At 41.3% G+C, this 18,132-nt stretch overlaps 1 protein-coding gene across 3 annotated transcripts in view; it reads left to right on the top strand.

Annotated features, from left to right (window-relative positions):
• The window catches only part of DROSHA (drosha ribonuclease III), a 478,288-nt gene that overhangs the window by 430,159 nt on the left and 29,997 nt on the right, over positions 1–18,132 (top strand). For all 3 annotated transcript variants that reach the window (XM_040353574.1, XM_040353573.1, XM_040353575.1), the window contains 3 exons: positions 5,217–5,358; positions 14,287–14,369; positions 15,099–15,202. In XM_040353574.1, coding sequence (XP_040209508.1) covers positions 5,217–5,358; positions 14,287–14,369; positions 15,099–15,202 — 329 coding nt within the window. The remainder of the gene's footprint in view (positions 1–5,216; positions 5,359–14,286; positions 14,370–15,098; positions 15,203–18,132) is intronic.

Below are 18,132 nucleotides of genomic sequence, written 5' to 3'. Positions count from 1 at the left end.
TGCGCATAGTCTGTGCGCAGGCGCCGTATAGCGCCGTAAAGAGCCGAGACCTACTCCGGCTGTCTTCGGGGAGCGTGACGTGCCAGAGCCGGCCGTCAATCATCCTCCGTCTGGATAGGAACGCCCATTCCCCGCGGGGAGTCGGAATCTTCAATGTACGATTGCACTGTGAGTACCGGGCTAAAAAAATCAAGACAGGCATACTGTAGCTCGCGCTACTATGCCTCATTTTATGCTAAAATGTTGCTATGGAGGGTGAACCACCGCTTTAAGTTGAGGTTAGTAAACTTTTTAGGGAGGGAGGATTTGTGTAAAATCTGACTTGGTGGGGTGTAATGATTGTGCTGGGGTAGAGTGTGGCTTCTCCATGTAATGTGCTTTCTTGTGCCCACTATGTCATGTGCTGTGCCATGCAATGCCCACCATGTCATGTGCCATGCAGTTCCCATTATTTCATGTGATGTGCCTTGCAGTACCCACCATGTAATGTGCCATGCAGTGCCCAGCATGTTGTGATGTGCCTTGCAGTGCCCACCATGTTGTGTTGTGCCTTGCAGAGTGCACCATGTAATGTGTAGTGCCAACAATGCTATGGGATGTGCCATGCAGTGCCCACCATGTAATGTGCAGTGCCCACCTTGGCATGTGCTGTGCCATGCAGTGCCCCAATGTAATGTGCAGTGCCACTAGGTAATGTGCTGTGCCTTGCAGTGGCCACCATGTGATGTGCCGTGCCCACCATGTAATGTCTTGCCGTGCCCACCATGTAATGTCTTGCCGTGCCCACCATGTAATGTCTTGCCGTGCCCACCATGTTGTGCTGTGCCTTGCAGTGCCCACCTTGTCCTGTGCTGTGTCATGCAGTGCCCACCATGTTATGTGTAGTGCCAACAATGCCATGGGATGTGCTGTGCATTGCCCACCATGTCATGTGTCGTGCCTTGCAGTGCCAGCTATGTAATGTGCAGTGCCTACCATGTTGTGCTGTGCCTTGCAGTGCCCACCATGTCATGTGCTGTGCCATTCAGTGCCCATCATGTTATGTGCTATGCAGTGCCAACCATGTCATGTGCAGTTCCTACCATGTAATGTGTAGTGCCAGCAATGTTGTGCATTGCCCACCATGTAATGTGCTGTACCATGCTGTGCCCACCATGTAAATTGCTGTGCAGTGCCCACCATATCATGTGCTGTTGTGCCCACCATGTCATGTGCCTACCATGTCATGTGCCGTGCATTGCCTACCATGTAATGTGCTGTGCATTGCCTACCATGTAATGTGCTGTGCATTGCCCACCATGTCATGTTCCGTGCATTGCCCACCATTTCGTGTGCCATGCAGTACTTACAATTAAACGTGCTGTGCAGTGCTCACCATGTCATGTGTTGTGTCCACCATTTAATGTGATGTGCTGGGTCGTGCAGTGCCCACCATGTCATGTACTGTGCCATGCAGTGCCCACCATGTTATGTGGTGTTGTGACGTACCCACCATATAATATGCTGTGCCCACCATGTAATGTGCTGTGCCCACCACATAAGGTGCTGTGCCCACCGTGTGCATGTGCTGTGTTTACCATGTAATGTGCTGTATTGTGCAGTGACAACCGTGTAATGTGCTGTGCCCACCATGTAATGTGCTGTGCACTGCCCACTGTCATGTGTTGTGTCCACCATGTGTTGTGTCCACCATGTAATGTGCTGTATCCATGTATCCACCATGTATTGTGCAGTGCCCACCATGTAATGTATTGTGCCTTCCCCCCCCCCCCCCCCCCATGTAACATACTCTGCTGTGTCACCCATGTAAGGTTCTGTGCTATTAATCCCCCCCCTTCCTGCCCATGTAATGTACTATGCTGTGCCCCCCACAGACTCACCCCCATCATCTCTCTCTCTCTCTCTCTCTCTCTCTCTCTCTCTCTCTCTCTCATCCTCTCACCCCATTCTCTCTCACCCTCTCTCTTTTCCACTTTTTCTCACCCCTATCTCTTTCATCCCCTCTATTTTTGTTCACCCCCTTTCTCTCCCTCTCTCTTTCCCCTCTCCCTCTCTCTTCCCCCTATCCCTCTCTCTTCCCCCTATCCCTCTCTCTTCCCCCTCTCCCTCTCTCTCCCCCCTCTCCTTCCCCCCTCTCTCTCTCTTCCCCCTCTCCCTCTCGCTCTTCCCCCTCTCCCTCTCTCTCTTCCCCTCTCTCTCTCTCTCTCTCTCTCTCTTCCCCCTCTCCCTCTTTCTCTTCCCCCCTCTCTATCTTCCCCCTCTTTCTCTTCCCCCCTCTCTCTCTTTCCCCTCTCCCTCTCTTTCCCCTCTCCCTCTTTCTCTCCTCTCTCTCCCCCCTCTCCTACCTCTCTCTCCCCCCTCTTCCTCCCCCCTCTCTTCTCTCTCTTCCCCCTCCCTCTCTTTATTTAATTTGTTTTAACCAAAACATTTTTTCATAAAAAGGCCTATGAAAATCCTCAGCACCAGGCCCATAATGCTATTAATCTGGCCCTGACTCCCACCAAATATTGATTTGATTTAGATTTTTCTTCTATTTGCTCACTTTGCATTTTTTAAATTGATAAAAATAAACCATTAAAATTTATATTTTTTTAAGCATTCTTACATTACAGCATTTCTTCACACCTGCCTAAAACTTTTGCACAGTACTCTATATTAAAGTGTTTTTAACGGTATAGTTAACAGACCAAAAGGGAGCAATACAATTAAGTTGTTAGGTTTTACTTACACATTAAGCCATTAATGTTAGCTGTGTATAATCATAATAAATTTGAAGGTTGCTATTAAACGAGTGCATTGTTGTTTAGTAGTGTATTTTTTTGGACATTCTTGTTCATGAAGACCTTTTCATCATCAATAAATAGCTGTCAATCCACTGTATCGTATTTACTATTTAGAGGGTTTGCTTGGAGAATGAAAGATATTCCTATTTGTTTTATTGCTAAACAGTAGGCTGGCCTTGTTATCCAAGGTCTGTAAAAAAGAAATTGAGAAGAAAATCTTGAATTGTTACCACTCTGACCTTGGATTCCTGTATGTTTGTTATCTGCCTACATTACATAAAAGATAAAACCGAACAGTTTTGCACTCTATGGTGAAAAAAATGTTAGATTGTGAAGAATATAATCGCATTTCCCTGCAACATTTGTACTCCAGAAAATGCATGTGTTACACACAAACTATCAACATGTCAGCTCTTCAAAATGTTGCTCTCCATGTGTGACCAGTTTCGAACATACTGTATTTATTGGCCTATAACACGCACCCTAGTTTTAGGAGGGAGGTTTCAGGAAAAAACTTTTCACAGCCCCCTGCACTCACAGGAGCCCCCATGCACAGTACACAGACCCATTGCACTCCCAGGAGCCCCCATGCACAGTACACAGACCCATTGCACTCCCAGGAGACCCCCTGCACAGTACACAGAGCCCCTTCACTCCCAGGAGATCCCCAGTCTCCTGGAACAGCACTGCCAGCATACTTTAAAGTTAAGAAAAAATCATTGCCAGCCCCTTCTCATACACCGCTCCTCTTGTGTCATTGTCATAGCAAATCAAAGCTTCTAAATACCTCAATAACGCAGTTTTTATTTTATTGATTGAATTCAATTCCTTGTCAAAATTTGCAGATGGGAATCATTATTATTATTATTATTGTAAACTATTAAAGAGTAGCTATATCTTTGGGAAAATGGTTACCAGGACAAGTAGAGGGCTAATCCTGGTGGGGCTACAAACTGTAATATGAAATTGAAAGAGGGACTTAATCTACCCTACTCCAAAACTAAAAAAAATATTGCCTTTAAATACACTTTAAGCAAGAAATCAACAAGTATCAGATGCTGTTAGGCAGAGTAGAGGAATCGGAATAGATGGGGTATAAAGTGAGGATCCCTTCTAGTGGCTCCAACAAGGGGCCAAGGGGCTATGCTATGGTTCTGGTAGTAAAAGATGCCAACTGAGCAAAATGGGTGACTTTTTGTGGTTCTGGTAGTGATAGACACCAACTGTGCAAAATGGGTGACTTGCTGTGGTTTTGGTAGTGAGAGACACCAACTGGGCAAAATAGGTGACTGGCTGTGGTTCTGGTAGTGAGAGACACCAACTGTGCAAAATGGGTGACTTGCTACGGTTCCAAAAGTATAAACCCAATTTAGGAATGTGATACAATTTTCTTGAAGACCAGTAGTGTACATTTATGTGTATATATATATATATATATATATATATATATATATATATATATATATATATATATATATATATATATATATATATATATATATATATTTATATATATATATATATTTTTATATATATATATTTTTATATATATATATATATATATATATATATATATATATATATATATATATATGCACAAATTTAGGCACATTCTTGCAAACAGTGTCACACCTTTGTTCTACTTTCTCGTTTCATATGCTTTGAAGTCTAGTATTTCTTGAAGTCCAATGATATGTGTTCTTTACATTGCAGTTTGCCATGTCTGGAGTTCTGAGTATGCTCCAAATCATTTATGACAGAGATTTATGTACTTTATATGCATACACACACACATATGTGTGTGTGTGTGTGTGTATATATATATATATATATATATATATATATATATATATATATATATATATACATATATATATATATATATATATAATTTAAAATCTAAGTATTGAAGGTCGGGAGTGAATGTTATTCTGAACTATAATTACCGATGCTTGTCAAACATGACTGACATTGCTAAGATCTGTAAAAGAAAGTTCTTTATTATTCACAATGAGCATTTATCTTTCATGTAACATTGGGTGCCCTAATCTGTCTAAAATACCTAAAGAGTGACAGTTGGAGAAGAACAGATTTAATAAAGAGAATGGCTTTAGAAATAATGAGAGAGCTCTGCTTAAGGAAACTTTTCAACAAAATTATGAGTCAGTCAGCAATGCAGAATTTAAGCCAGAAAAGCGTACATAAATTAAGGAAAATGCTATCATGCGTTAAAATCCCATGATAGGCTTGTTAGTTCCTTTGTTTTGTCTTGGCTTGAAATGGAGATTTTGCTTGAGTTATGAAGACACATACCTACTCTAAAGAACACTAAAAGCTGATCTTAAGTGGTCTCATTTTTTAAGATGTCAGGATTTTGGATTGTGTTGCTGTTTTTATGTCCCCTCATTATCTTGCTCTCTGTGCGTTTTACAGCTGCTTCGTAGCTCACTGGTGAACAACAGGACACAAGCTAAAGTAGCGGAAGAGCTAGGTATGCAAGAGTTTGCCATCACAAACGATAAAACAAAGAGACCCGTGGCTCTCCGTACCAAGACCTTGGCTGATTTGTTGGAATGTAAGTATAAAACAAAACCAAAGACAATTGCCTCAGATGCCTTGAGAAATACATAGAGATAACTGATGTACCATTTAGAACAAAAGGCTTTTGGGGACTGAAAGCACAGAGAAAAACAGGGATGCAAACTTGTGTACTGGAAATATAAACAGTCAGATCTTGATTCTGATACAGGCCAGCATCCAATATTTACTAATTGCACAAATTATTTTTGAGCTGCAAGTGCTCATTTTGACCTGTTAAGTGATGGTCAGTGACAAAATTAGTTGATTTACTAAAACTAGGGAGTGCAAAATCAGGTGCAGCTGTGCCTGGTAGCCAATCAGCTTCTGACTTCAGCTTGTTCAATTAAGTTTTAAAGTGTTTGTTAACCCACAGGGTTAACTTTATCCTCTTTATTGATTCATCTAAGGTCCCTCTGTGACTGTGCTTTAATAAAAATGCAGCTACATACCTCGTTTACTGATCGCAGATTTGCCATCACATGACATGCTGCCTTTCTTACTTCTCTCAGCCCGACAAATAAAGCGAGTGGTGCCAAGGATCCCTCGCTGATGTCATTGAGGAGGAGAAAGGCGGCTCCAGCAGCTGCAGCTGTCATGCGAAAAAAGAGAGGCAGCATGTCACGTGATCGCAGATCTGCGATAAGTAAACAAGGTATATAGTTGCATTTTTAATAAAGCACAGTCACAGGAGGACATTAGATGAATCAACAGAGGATAATGGAACGGTAACCCTAATTTGAACAGCAGGACGGGAGGGGGCGGCGCAGACTAGGAGCAGACAGTCAGAGAGGCGATGGAGGAAAGGACACAGAGCAGGGCTGCAGCTGATGGAGGCACGTACGCTGACAGCGGTGTCGGGGCTAAGGAGCCCTGATATATTGTGGTCAAAGTACATAGGGGAAGGGTAAGTTATTTAAGGTAATACGGAGGGCCAAATTACATAGCACAAGCACTGCTTTAAAGGAAGAGTATCTTATTTTTTTGGGGGTTAACAAAACACTTTAACAAAAAAGAAAAAAAAATGGAAGCTGATTGGTTTCTATGCAGGGCTGCACCAGATTTTGCACTCTCCAGATTTAGTAAATCAACCCCACAGTTTTCACAATAAATTTCATAGATTTTTTTGTTTTTTTGTTTTTTTTGTTTTGTTTAAAAACATACAAATCTAAGAAAACACATAATTACATCATAGACCAAGAATCCTCAAACTACGGCCCTCCAGCTGTTGTGGAACTATACATCCCATGAGGCATTGTAAAACTCTGACATTCACAAACATGACTAGGCATGATGGGAATTGTAGTTCCACAACAACTGGAGGGCCGTAGTTTGAAGACCCCTGTCATAGACATTTCATTGGTAACCTGCTATTATATTCCAAATCACTCTCATTAATCATTCAAAAAATATATAAGATATTTTTTTTTATTCTCCAAGGGAGAATTGAACCATACATTCCAAATATTTGCAAAGTGTATTTCCACCTTTGCAGACAAATTTGGATCTTGCCAGCTTTGTTTGGCGCAGGATACCATTCACATTACATAAAAATCTTTAAAAACTGCTGCTTACCTTTTTACTTGCCTAAAATGCTTTCCCCTTCTATATAATGTTAGGAAGGGGGCGTGGAGTTTACCATAATGGATACCATAATTAACCCTGTTTGTACTGTGTCGGCAGATCTTATTATCCATTGAAAGATAGGTGTGCACCCTGTCCTAATAAACGTAAAAGTCTCAGGCCTTGGGTCGTAAATTGTATACTAATGCACTTTCTTTCAGAATGTCCCTCTTATTGCACTTTGAAAATGTTCAGAAAAACTTGCAGTATTATGTATAAACCTTCAAAGAAACAACTACAAATTAAAGATATATATAAAAAAAATGAAACAATACCCACCATAAACAGTAAAAAAACATTATATAAGAGGTTTCTAAAAGCCATATTGCCCCTTTTTAACTTATCCCACCTCCCAATTTTGGTTTTAAATACAAATCGTATTATAGACCTTTTTAGTATCTTAGTTACTTTACAATACATACATTTTCATTATTTTTGTTTTGCCATGGTATCAATATATTTTAGTGTAAAATAATATACTTTCACTGCCTTATGTTTTGTGTTTTAAATCAGTTTTAAAGTGTAAATGAAAAGTTACATGAAAATTCAAGTGGAAATTATTAATTATTATTATTATTATTCTACTTGTTCTACTTTCATATCACATTTTTTGAGCAGTTATATATGTTGGGTCTTTTTCTTAAAGCAGCTTCCCTTTTACAATGTTGTTATTTTTTTATTTAGTTAAATTGGACAGATCACAGGACAGTTTTGCAGGATATAATTATTTTGTATTTCCTTCCTTTGTAAAATGTAATTCTGGGGATCAAAATTATAGACTTGCCCATATTTTACATTCCATTTTCCAGCAGTTTAAAAAAAACATCTGAGCTCTTCTGCTTCCAATATTAATAAGTGAAGTGCTGACTTTTGTTAAACTGTATTTGGTTTGTATATGTCCATCAAATGATTCCAGGACAGGCTTTGTTAGATTAAACATGATTCTATTATAACATAATGCATCACTAGTGGAGTTTAACGCATCTATTTCCTTAGTCCATTGCAGCTAATTTATTTTATGAATGTTTTCTGCTAATGTAGTTTATGATATTTGGGGTTACTGAAATAGTTAAGACACATAGATGATAGATGTTAGTAGTGTAATGTGATCAGAGGTTAGTGGAGAATACTCATACTCTGTCATATTGACTGCTTAAAATTAACATAGAGTGCATAGTTAATATTATTGTCAGTTGTGGAACAGTATGCAGTAAAATTCTAGAGGCCAAACAACTGGATTTAACAACACAGCATTTAGGGGCGTGTGAATTCAGTCAAAGGTAGACAGGACATGGAGTTTGATAAGATAGATAGATATTTTACCTGCAAAATAAATTAGTATTTATAACCATAGAGCCCTGCCAAACAGCACATTTCCCTATTGCAGTTAAGCAATAAAGATGGATCATGTACCTGCTTTTAGTCTGCCATTGGATTGTAAAGAAAAAACAGCAGAATGATAAGTCCTTCCATTTACTGTCTTCTCATATACTGTCTCACCATTTTTCATGAGCAGTAGAGCATTGCAATACTTTTTTTGGTGTTTGGTGCTACCTTGTCTAAATGCAAAAATAATAATAATAATTCTAGAATTAATAAACATACATTTATGCAACCTATGTTGTGTTACTGGTGCAACTAAAACCAGTCACATAGCCTAGCCTAAATCTTTACAGCAGTGTTCTTTTGACATGCTTAGATTTGCATATTAAGGGACGTTGCTGGAGTCATAAACACCCGTATCACACATAAAACCATGGCTCATTGTAGACAATTGTGATTGTTGAGAGGGTGGCATATGAGCCACTTTGAATAGCTATCCTTATAAGCTAACCGACTTCCAGATTTTTTTTTAAAATCACACTCATATACCCTATAAGACTATAAGCTCTTTAGCCTTTTATGTATACCACAATAAATTCCAAGCTGCTCCACCTCATATCCTTGTTTTCTCACATTTTTATGCACACACTTATATTGCACTTACATGTGAGCAGGCTTTCAATTTATACCTGAAACCTACCCCCATGTGCTCCACACATACTATTAGAGCATAAACTGCATGCTGAACAAAAACCTGTTAAGGACACTGAATGCATCTAAATGTGTTGGAATCACTGTAAGATTCCACATTACAAATGATGTCACATTAAAGCCCATGATGGTGGAACAAGTTGGAGGTATAAAACCATACATTACATGGCATTTTAATTTTATTCCAGTACCTGTGATTCAGCAGCATCAGATCTAGAGGTCTAAGAGTTTGTTGGGGAACGGCTATAGGTTGGGTTTGAACCTCCTGACCTACTTATTTAAAAAGGAAAAATATGGTCAGATAGTATCTACGAAAAATGTAAGCATCCAGGGCAGCATTAACAGTTGCAAAAGGAACAGCTGCATGGGACCCACCAGTCCAGAGGGGTTCAAGCTAGTAAAGCTGCAAGTGTACCAGCTTGTACATAAGAAAATAATACCAACCCACTCCTCAGATTTGGCACCAATCATAAAATGAAAAAAAAAAAAAACATTCTTGTGGCCTTGTAGTTCTAAAGAAGTTTGTCTAGTCAGACAAACTTGGTGTATGGTCAGCCTAAGTAGCCTTTTATAACAAGATAGCAGTACGCATCATTAGACATACTTCATTGGTACCTAGCGAATTTCCCATAAAGTTTTTGCACACACCTCAGTTTTAAAGCAACCATGTCCCTATAGCAGGGGTTTCAAACTCAAATTACCTGAGGGCCACAAGACGAGTTTTCATATCCCATGGGGGGCCGCATGCAAACTTTCAAACTTCAAAAACAACAGTACTGGTGTCAGTGAACGCATTATTAACCCCCCAGCACTGGTGTCAGCGGACGCATTATTACCACCAGCACTGGTGTCAGTGCATGCATTTTTAACCCTGACCACTACACTGCACACCGACCACTACACACTGACCACTACACACTGACCACTGCACACTGACCACTGCACACTGACCACTGCACACTGACCACTGCACACTGCACACTGACCACTGCACACTGACCACTGCACACTGACCACTACACACTGACCACTACACACTGACCACTACACACTGACCACTACACACTGACCACTACACACCGACCACTACACTGCACACTGACCACTACACTGCACACTACACACTGACCACGGAACACTACACACTGACCACTACACTGCACAATGACCACTACACTGCACACTGACCACTACACACCCCACTGACCACTACACTACACACTGACCACTCACCATCAGGGCACAGCGCACATCAGGTCACAGGGCACAGCGCACATCAGGGTACAGGGCACAGCGCACATCAGGGTACAGGGCACAGCGCACATCAGGGTAAAGCGCACATCAGGGTACAGCGCACCGCGCACATCAGGGTACAGAGCCCAGCACATCAGGGTACAGGGCACAGCACATCAGGGTACAGGGCACAGCACATCAGGGTACAGGGCCCAGCATATCAGAGCACAGCACAACAGGCCACATCATGGTACGGGGCATGGCAAGGCACATCAGCACATGGCACATCAGGTCACAACATATCAGGACAGGGCACATGGCACATCTGGGTACAGAGCCCAGCACATCAGGGTACAGAGCCCAGCACATCAGGGTACAGAGCCCAGCACATCAGGGTACAGAGCCCAGCACATCAGGGTACAGAGCCCAGCACATCAGGGTACAGAGCCCAGCACATCAGGGTACAGAGCCCAGCACATCAGGGTACAGAGCCCAGCACATCAGGGTACAGAGCCCAGCACATCAGGGTACAGAGCCCAGCACATCAGGGTACAGAGCCCAGCACATCAGGGTACATGGGGCACATCAGGGTACATGGGGCACATCAGAGCACATGGGGCACATAGGCCACATCAGGGTACATGGGGCACATGAGGGCACAATCAGGGTACATGGGGCACAATCAGGGCACATGGAGCACAATCAGGGCACATGGAGCACAATCAGGGCACATGGAGCACAATCAGGGCACATGAGGGCACAATCAGGGTACATGGGGGCACAATCAGGGTACATGGGGCACATTACGTCACAATCAGGGTACATGGGGCACATTACGTCACAATCAGGGTACATGGGGCACATCAGAGCACATGGGGCACATCAGGGTACATGGGGCACATGAGGGCAAAATCAGGGTACATGGGGCACATGAGGGCACAATCAGAGTACATGGGGCACAGGTCAGCGTTTACTTGTGGTTTTCTTTACATGCAGAGTAAAGCAGGAAGCGTCTGTCATAAGTTCACTTCTCTCTCATGTCACGCTGCGGCTGCTCCCCGCCCCCCCCCCCCTCTCTTCTTGTCCATCCCAGGTGATATCACAAGCAAATAGGGATGGACGAGAAGAGAGGGGTAGCCGCATGGGGGGCGGGGAGCAGCCGCAGCGTGACATGACAGACAAGTGAACTTATTACAGACGCTTCCTGCGCTACTCTGCATGTGAAGAAAATCTACTCCCCCCACTTCTGCAGCACCCCCCGCCCTGCCTGCGGGCCATTTATAACCGGTCCCCAGGCCGGTACTTTGAGACCTCTTCCCTATAGTAAATAACAGTGAAGCTTGTTACCTTCCCTGCTGTCTCTGTCACTGAATGCCACTCAAATTCTTAAAAATATTTTGTTGTCCAGAGAGAAACCAATTCCTCTGGAGTGTCTGTATCCTGGTTACATTGCAACCCTCACTAGTTCCTTCTGTTGAGAGCTGCAATGACTTGGAGGACATCAAGAGGAACCACCCACCGGTGTCAGTTTCCCTGTGGGCTTCAGAAAAAGATTTCTCAGGATCAGAGTGGTCAGTGTTGGGGGCAACAGCACTCTTCTTTTATTTATGGTTATGGCTGGAATTGACAAGTTTACTACAGGTGACAGGGGGGCTTTAAGACAACCCATGCATCATGATTGGGCTGCTAGTGCTCCACAACACACCAATGCATGCACATGGTGCTATTTTAGGGGGGTATTCCTAATGAATGGCACCACATTATAGGGACACTAAAGGTTCATTTTTTTTCTTAAATAACAAACGTCATACTTACCTCCACTGTGCAGTTCGTTTTGCACAGAGAGGCCCCGAACATCCTCGTCTGGGGTCCCACGGTGGCTGTCTCGGCTCCTCCCTGCAAGAGCTAACCCCCTCTGGGAAGCTCTCTCCCGAGGGGGTTACCTTGCGGGCGCGCTCCTGTGTTATATACTCAGCGTGCATAGCCGCCGAGTGTATGACTCGGCTGCGTCACTGGATTTGATTGACAGCAGTGGGAGCCAATAGCTGCGCTGCTATTAATCTATCCAATTAGGAGCCGATCAGCCAGGGAAAGAACGACGTGGGATCGCGCCCGCGGAGATTCGGGGCTCAGGTAAGTAAAATGGGGGCTCGGGAGGGCCGGAGAGTGCAAGGTGTTTTTTCACCTTAATGCATAGGATTCATTAAGGTGAACAAACACAAAGCTTTACAACCCCTTTAAGGCATATGTCATGCATTAATACATGCCAAATTGTTCAATGGGCTCTCCCTGTCCTGGTGACAAGTTTCATCCAATAGGGAGGAAAAATCTGCAATAAGGTCACGAACAGTAGGGGTTAAAACCCCTTTCCCCCTCTATACTTAAAAAATAAAATATGTATTTTTTGTCTGTGCTGTAGTTTAAAGTGTTACTAAACCCACAAACGTAAAATAAGTCTGTATATGCAGTAAAGCATGCTTGTTTTACCTATTGTGGAACCTAAGGGGCTAATCCTGCGCATTGTGTAAAAAAGGTGTTTGATCCTGTTTTCTCTGATCCTCCCCTTCTTCCACAGTTGTCCCACATGCTCAGTTTGGTGTGTATTGCTAGAAAGTTTTTTTTTTTTTCTTGGAGGGGTGAATGTGATCAGCACAGAGCAAATCAACACTGTCCAGACAGAGGGTCAGAGGTCCTGCAGCCTCATAGGATAGTCAGAGGAGAATAAAAACTCCTCCTACAAGCTTTAACCAGTGCTGGGCCAGACACTAATAGAAGTCACAAGACTGGCTATATACCTCTGATGAGAAAAGATATTTAGCAGTTTATACTTACTAAAATAATTGCATTTCCATGTTATGTGTACCGTAGGAGACCAGATATAGTGAAGGGTCCTGGGTTTAGTAACAATTTAAAACATTTATTTTGTAAGGGGATAAATCTTTTTAACAGCCCCAAATGGCAATAAAACCCCAACATGGTTCCATTCCTTCTCAAATCTCTCCATAACGGAAAAAAACAAAACACCCTATATGATATAAATTAGTGCCTTCCCTAAATGCTCGCCCTGCCCACACCATGGTAAAGGAGGAGATATAAACTCAGGTTGGAGCTTGTAGCACCTCTGCCTCTATATTCAGTATTATCAGGCGTATGCTGCGTACACGCGATCAGAAATTCTGACAAGAATAGTTCGATGTGAGCTTTTGGTCGGAAATTCTGACTGTGTGTAGGCTCCATCTGAATTTTTCTGTCGGAATTTCCGACAGCAAAAATTTGAGCGCTGGTTCTCAGTTTTCCCGACAAGAAAAAATTCCGATTGCGTGTATTGGTTGTACTGTAGATATAAAAAACAAGATGGAATGGTTGCCCATCTATCGGATGTCTGCCCTGGACCCACCAGTGTTTTTAAATGGTTCTGTAGGTATCCATAATCAGGTGATACAATTATGCTTTTTTAGCTGGAAAACAGGTTGAAACAATATGTAATTTAGTCCTACATGAAGAAAAATATACCTGTTCGCTTTAGGACTCATTCATTAGCAATAGCTTGCCAACTAAGGAGTGCATTCTAAATTCTCTGTAGTAATACATTGCCAGATATAAAGTTAAACAAAAACTTCTGTCGACTATTAACAGTAAAATAAATGTATGTTCATGTAGCAGAGTGTTCTCCTGTCACCATCTGAAGTGGAAGCAAATAGTATAAAAAAGAATTAGACCGTGCTGTGTAATGAACAATTCTGTCTTTTCGGACTAGAGGTGCATTGGTGGCTCTTCCATAAATATTTGATATTACAATGCATTTCTGTGTAGGAAAAAATAAAAGTGCTTCCATTTTTACTTTCACCAACCTGCTCCATTCTATTAACTGCCAGGCATTTGCTTTTAGTGTTCAAGCATCTAGAACCACTCAGTGCCCCAGCTACTTAATTTCATCTTTTAAAATGTGGCCAACATGTGTTTTTTTTTTTTTTTTTTGTATTGCTTTTTATAGCTGGCGTTATGTAGAGTTTTAACCTATGTGTTTTACCTGTAGCATTTATTGCGGCACTTTATATCGATAAGGACTTGGAATACGTTCACACTTTTATGAATGTGTGCTTCTTCCCACGACTAAAGGTAAATGACACTTAACATAGTTATAGTTTTCTGTAGTCTCTGTTTATCTAAATGTGCCCTAAAACTTTAAGCCAAAATATCATGTTATCAGTGTCTGAAAGAACCGTGTCTGTATTGCCTATAGCAATAGCTAATTTCATCATTCTGTTATGTTTCTAGTACAAGTTCATTAATTAATACAAAAACCCAATTGTTTGATTCGATCAACATAGACAGTTCCTCTTTTCAGACCTCCTGAGTCATAAATAGTTTCTTCCACACCCAAAATAGTTAAATCTCAGTGCGTACAGGAAATCTACTGACCCAAAACTGCATTTCCAAGCCTGTAGATGTATTTTGCGAAGATGGATTGGCAAGGAAAAGATAACATTCTTCAGATACCCTCGGGGTGTCAATAAGTAACAGGGAAATCACTTCAATAAAGATAGCCTGCTCGAGGGGCATCTCTGAGTGAGTTTAGGTGCTTGTATAGTCCACACATAGAATAGTCAGTGATCAGAAGTGCAGAAGAGTTTGACAAAGTAGATTAATCAAAACTTGTTTGGAAGGGAGTTCTGCTATCCAGACTCTGATTGATGCTATCTAGGGTTTTGCAGGGCTGAATAACAAAAGATTATTGTTCCGATACATTTGACCAAGTGATTCTTACTGCCTCCTGCATTGTTTTTGTAAGCGTCTATCAAACACTATTTAGAGGCGAATGATTTTTCTGTTCTGTCTGGTGTACAGGAGTTTATTCTAAATCAAGACTGGAATGATCCTAAATCTCAACTTCAGCAATGCTGTTTGACTCTGAGAACAGAAGGAAAGGAGCCAGATATTCCACTGTACAAGTAAGACCTGTTTTGTAATTGCTTCCATGGGTGCACGTACAAATGATAGCATTAAAGTATGTTTACTCACTGGACAGTGCACAACATTCTTCTAATAGGTCTGATTACTATTCTCAGGACGCTAGATCTGTACAAAACTTTGTCTTTATGTTTTATGGATAATTCTTCCTTTTCTTTCTATACCATATTGTAATGACCTGCGCAACATTCACAAAAGGACATTCTCAAGCAAATTAGAAGCAAATCAGGATGCTTCTCGGGAAAATATGCACTTTTTTTTTGTATTTGCATTTCCTGCGCCTGAAGTCTTGGGCCTGTTGAGATAGACTTGCACGGGTCTGAAACAGATTAAGTTGAGAGTGAATTTCATTCAAAACAGTTAACAAGTGTTCAGGGCAGGTCTTATTCTGTCACAGTGCTACTTTAGAACAACAGAGATAGGAATTTGTGAACGAAACAGCCTAAGCTGTTTCATTCTGCCTCTCCTCTCTTGTTTAGCATTGCCTTGATTTTTTCCTAACTTCTTGTTTATGCTTCCCCAGTATGCGCATGGCCAAGGTTATACAGGAGGTGTTGGCAGTGGTCACAGGGAATACGTCATCCCTTTGAAACACCCCACTTTGTGCTTACAAGCTGAACATGTGCATCATGTCAGCACATCCATTTGTACACCGCAGCAGAAGCATGCATTTAGGTGAAAAGTCTGCCACAGCATGCAGGCCATGGAAAAAGATCTATATCACACATATATATATATATATATATATATATATATATAGATAGATAGATAGATAGATCTATATTTTATATATATATATATATATATATATATTGTACTATTTCTCCCCGTCTTTTTCCAACTGGAGGGCAGGAGACACAAACTTCTCACTTTGGCTTTCTTAGCCTTTAGTTGCAGCACCCTGTGCTGCACAGCCCAATCCTGGCCTATGAATTGGGGTTCTCCTGACACCCTGATGGGAGCCAACCTGACACCTGGAACTAGACCTCCTGGCTGCTAGCTGGGGCACCCCTGACCCCTCGATGAGACCCTCTGTCTCTTGGTTTCTGGCTGAGGCACCTCTGATCCCTGGGTGAAACCTCAGTCTCCCACACTGGGAGCAGTCTATAGCCCCATACACACTATCAGTTTTCCTGCAGGTTTTTTTCTTCAGGTTTACCAAAACCATGTAGTGCAAGGGCCTGCCTGATTACATACAAATTGAAACTCTTGAGGTTTGACCTCATGTTAGATGGTTTTGGTAAACCTGAAGAAATAAACCTGCATGAAAACTGATAGTGTGTATGGGGCTTACAACTGGGATCCATGGGCTATCCTCAGGCTTGCATATATAACAACCCTGCAGGCCTGTGTACTCAGGGGTGGGGGAAGCCATCCCCTCCAGTAGAATACAGTTAATATTGCAAGCAGCTATACCAGCTTCTAGTGATAATTGCATGCAAGATCTGTGGTCGGCCTAAAGCTGGCTACACATAATACAATTTTCTTGCTCAGTTTGCTTTAGATTTACCATCAACTGTGTAGTGCAAGGGCCTGCCTGATTGCATACAATTTGAAAGTGTTTAGGTTTGACCTCATATTACAAGAAAAATTGTACCAGAAAATTGTATCATGTGTTGCCAGCTTTAAACTATTTCAAGCTGTTTGGAGGAAACCAAAAAACAATATTTTGTTGTTAATGTATCCATTTTTAATGTAAACTAATCTTATATATAACAAGATAGTCTGATTGTGTTATGGTAGTTTTTGAGTGAGATTGTCTTGCAAGTGAACAAAGAAAGTTAAGCAGTTAACCATATGCTTTGATCTGTATAAATTACATTTCAGCAAGTACATATGCTTGTTAACATAGGTTTGCAAATGTGATGAAGATACTATAGCATATAATGTATATCTTAACATAATGGTAACAGAAGTTTCTCTTTAGCATTGCATGTGTGCATATGCATACATAATATGAAAACAATCATGTAGATCAGTTTTTGAGCATTTACTTAGGGTCTTTTTTTTTCTTTTTTTTATAACACTTTAACTGTAACACATTAAGAAAGAAATACTCATTACAGTCATCTGACTCATTTTCCTTTCTATGTGTTCTATAAAACAAAACCAGCACATTTGTGTTAGAAGACTAGTACAATAGACAAAATCAACATCTCTGTGTGTGCCACTTGCCTCTAATTGTGTGATGTCCCTTGTCTAAACAAAGGAGCTCCTGCAGTGAGCAATGCAGTGGCATCACTTGTGTGCTGTGATCCAGCATGTAGAAAACATAATCAATATGGCTTCATTCTTCATCATCATTTAGAAGCCATGGTCAGCAAGAAACATTCATAGACTGGCTGATTCCTGGTCGATACAGGAAAGTGCTGAAACCTGAGGAAGCCAATCCAAAACAATCCCTTATTAGTCTGATTACAATTATAATTTCTGATTGGTTTGTAAAATAATGTGGGATATTTCAAACATATTCAAATTGTTTTGTACATTACCTCTAGATTTATCCAGCTCCCTTTTGAAGTATATATATATATATATATATATATATATATATATATATAGATAGATAGATAGATAGATAGATAGATAGATAGATAGATAGATATAGATGGATGGATAGATGTATAGCTATAGATAGATAGATAGACATATATCTATACACTCATTTCGTCAGGTTTCAGTTCACCTCTTTACCACAACTTTAGTCCGTGTTCACACTTGTGTTCACAGTGTGTTCCTGTACACCAATTCAGCTGTGAATCGTGCCTGAATTTCTGCCCGAGTTTGCACCTGAAACTGAGCCACTGACACACTGGACCCTTTGCCAGTGTGCACCGTAGCCACCCCGGAGCTCTCCTGACATGCACATTCACATGAGTGTGAACCCAATCTTACTCCTGTATGATGCTGG

The sequence above is a fragment of the Rana temporaria genome, chromosome 5, assembly GCF_905171775.1.
Source record: "Rana temporaria chromosome 5, aRanTem1.1, whole genome shotgun sequence".
NCBI classification, from domain to species: Eukaryota; Metazoa; Chordata; class Amphibia; order Anura; family Ranidae; genus Rana; species Rana temporaria.
The sequence above is the reverse complement of the archived record's forward strand: the minus strand, read 5'-3'. Positions and strand labels throughout refer to the sequence as shown.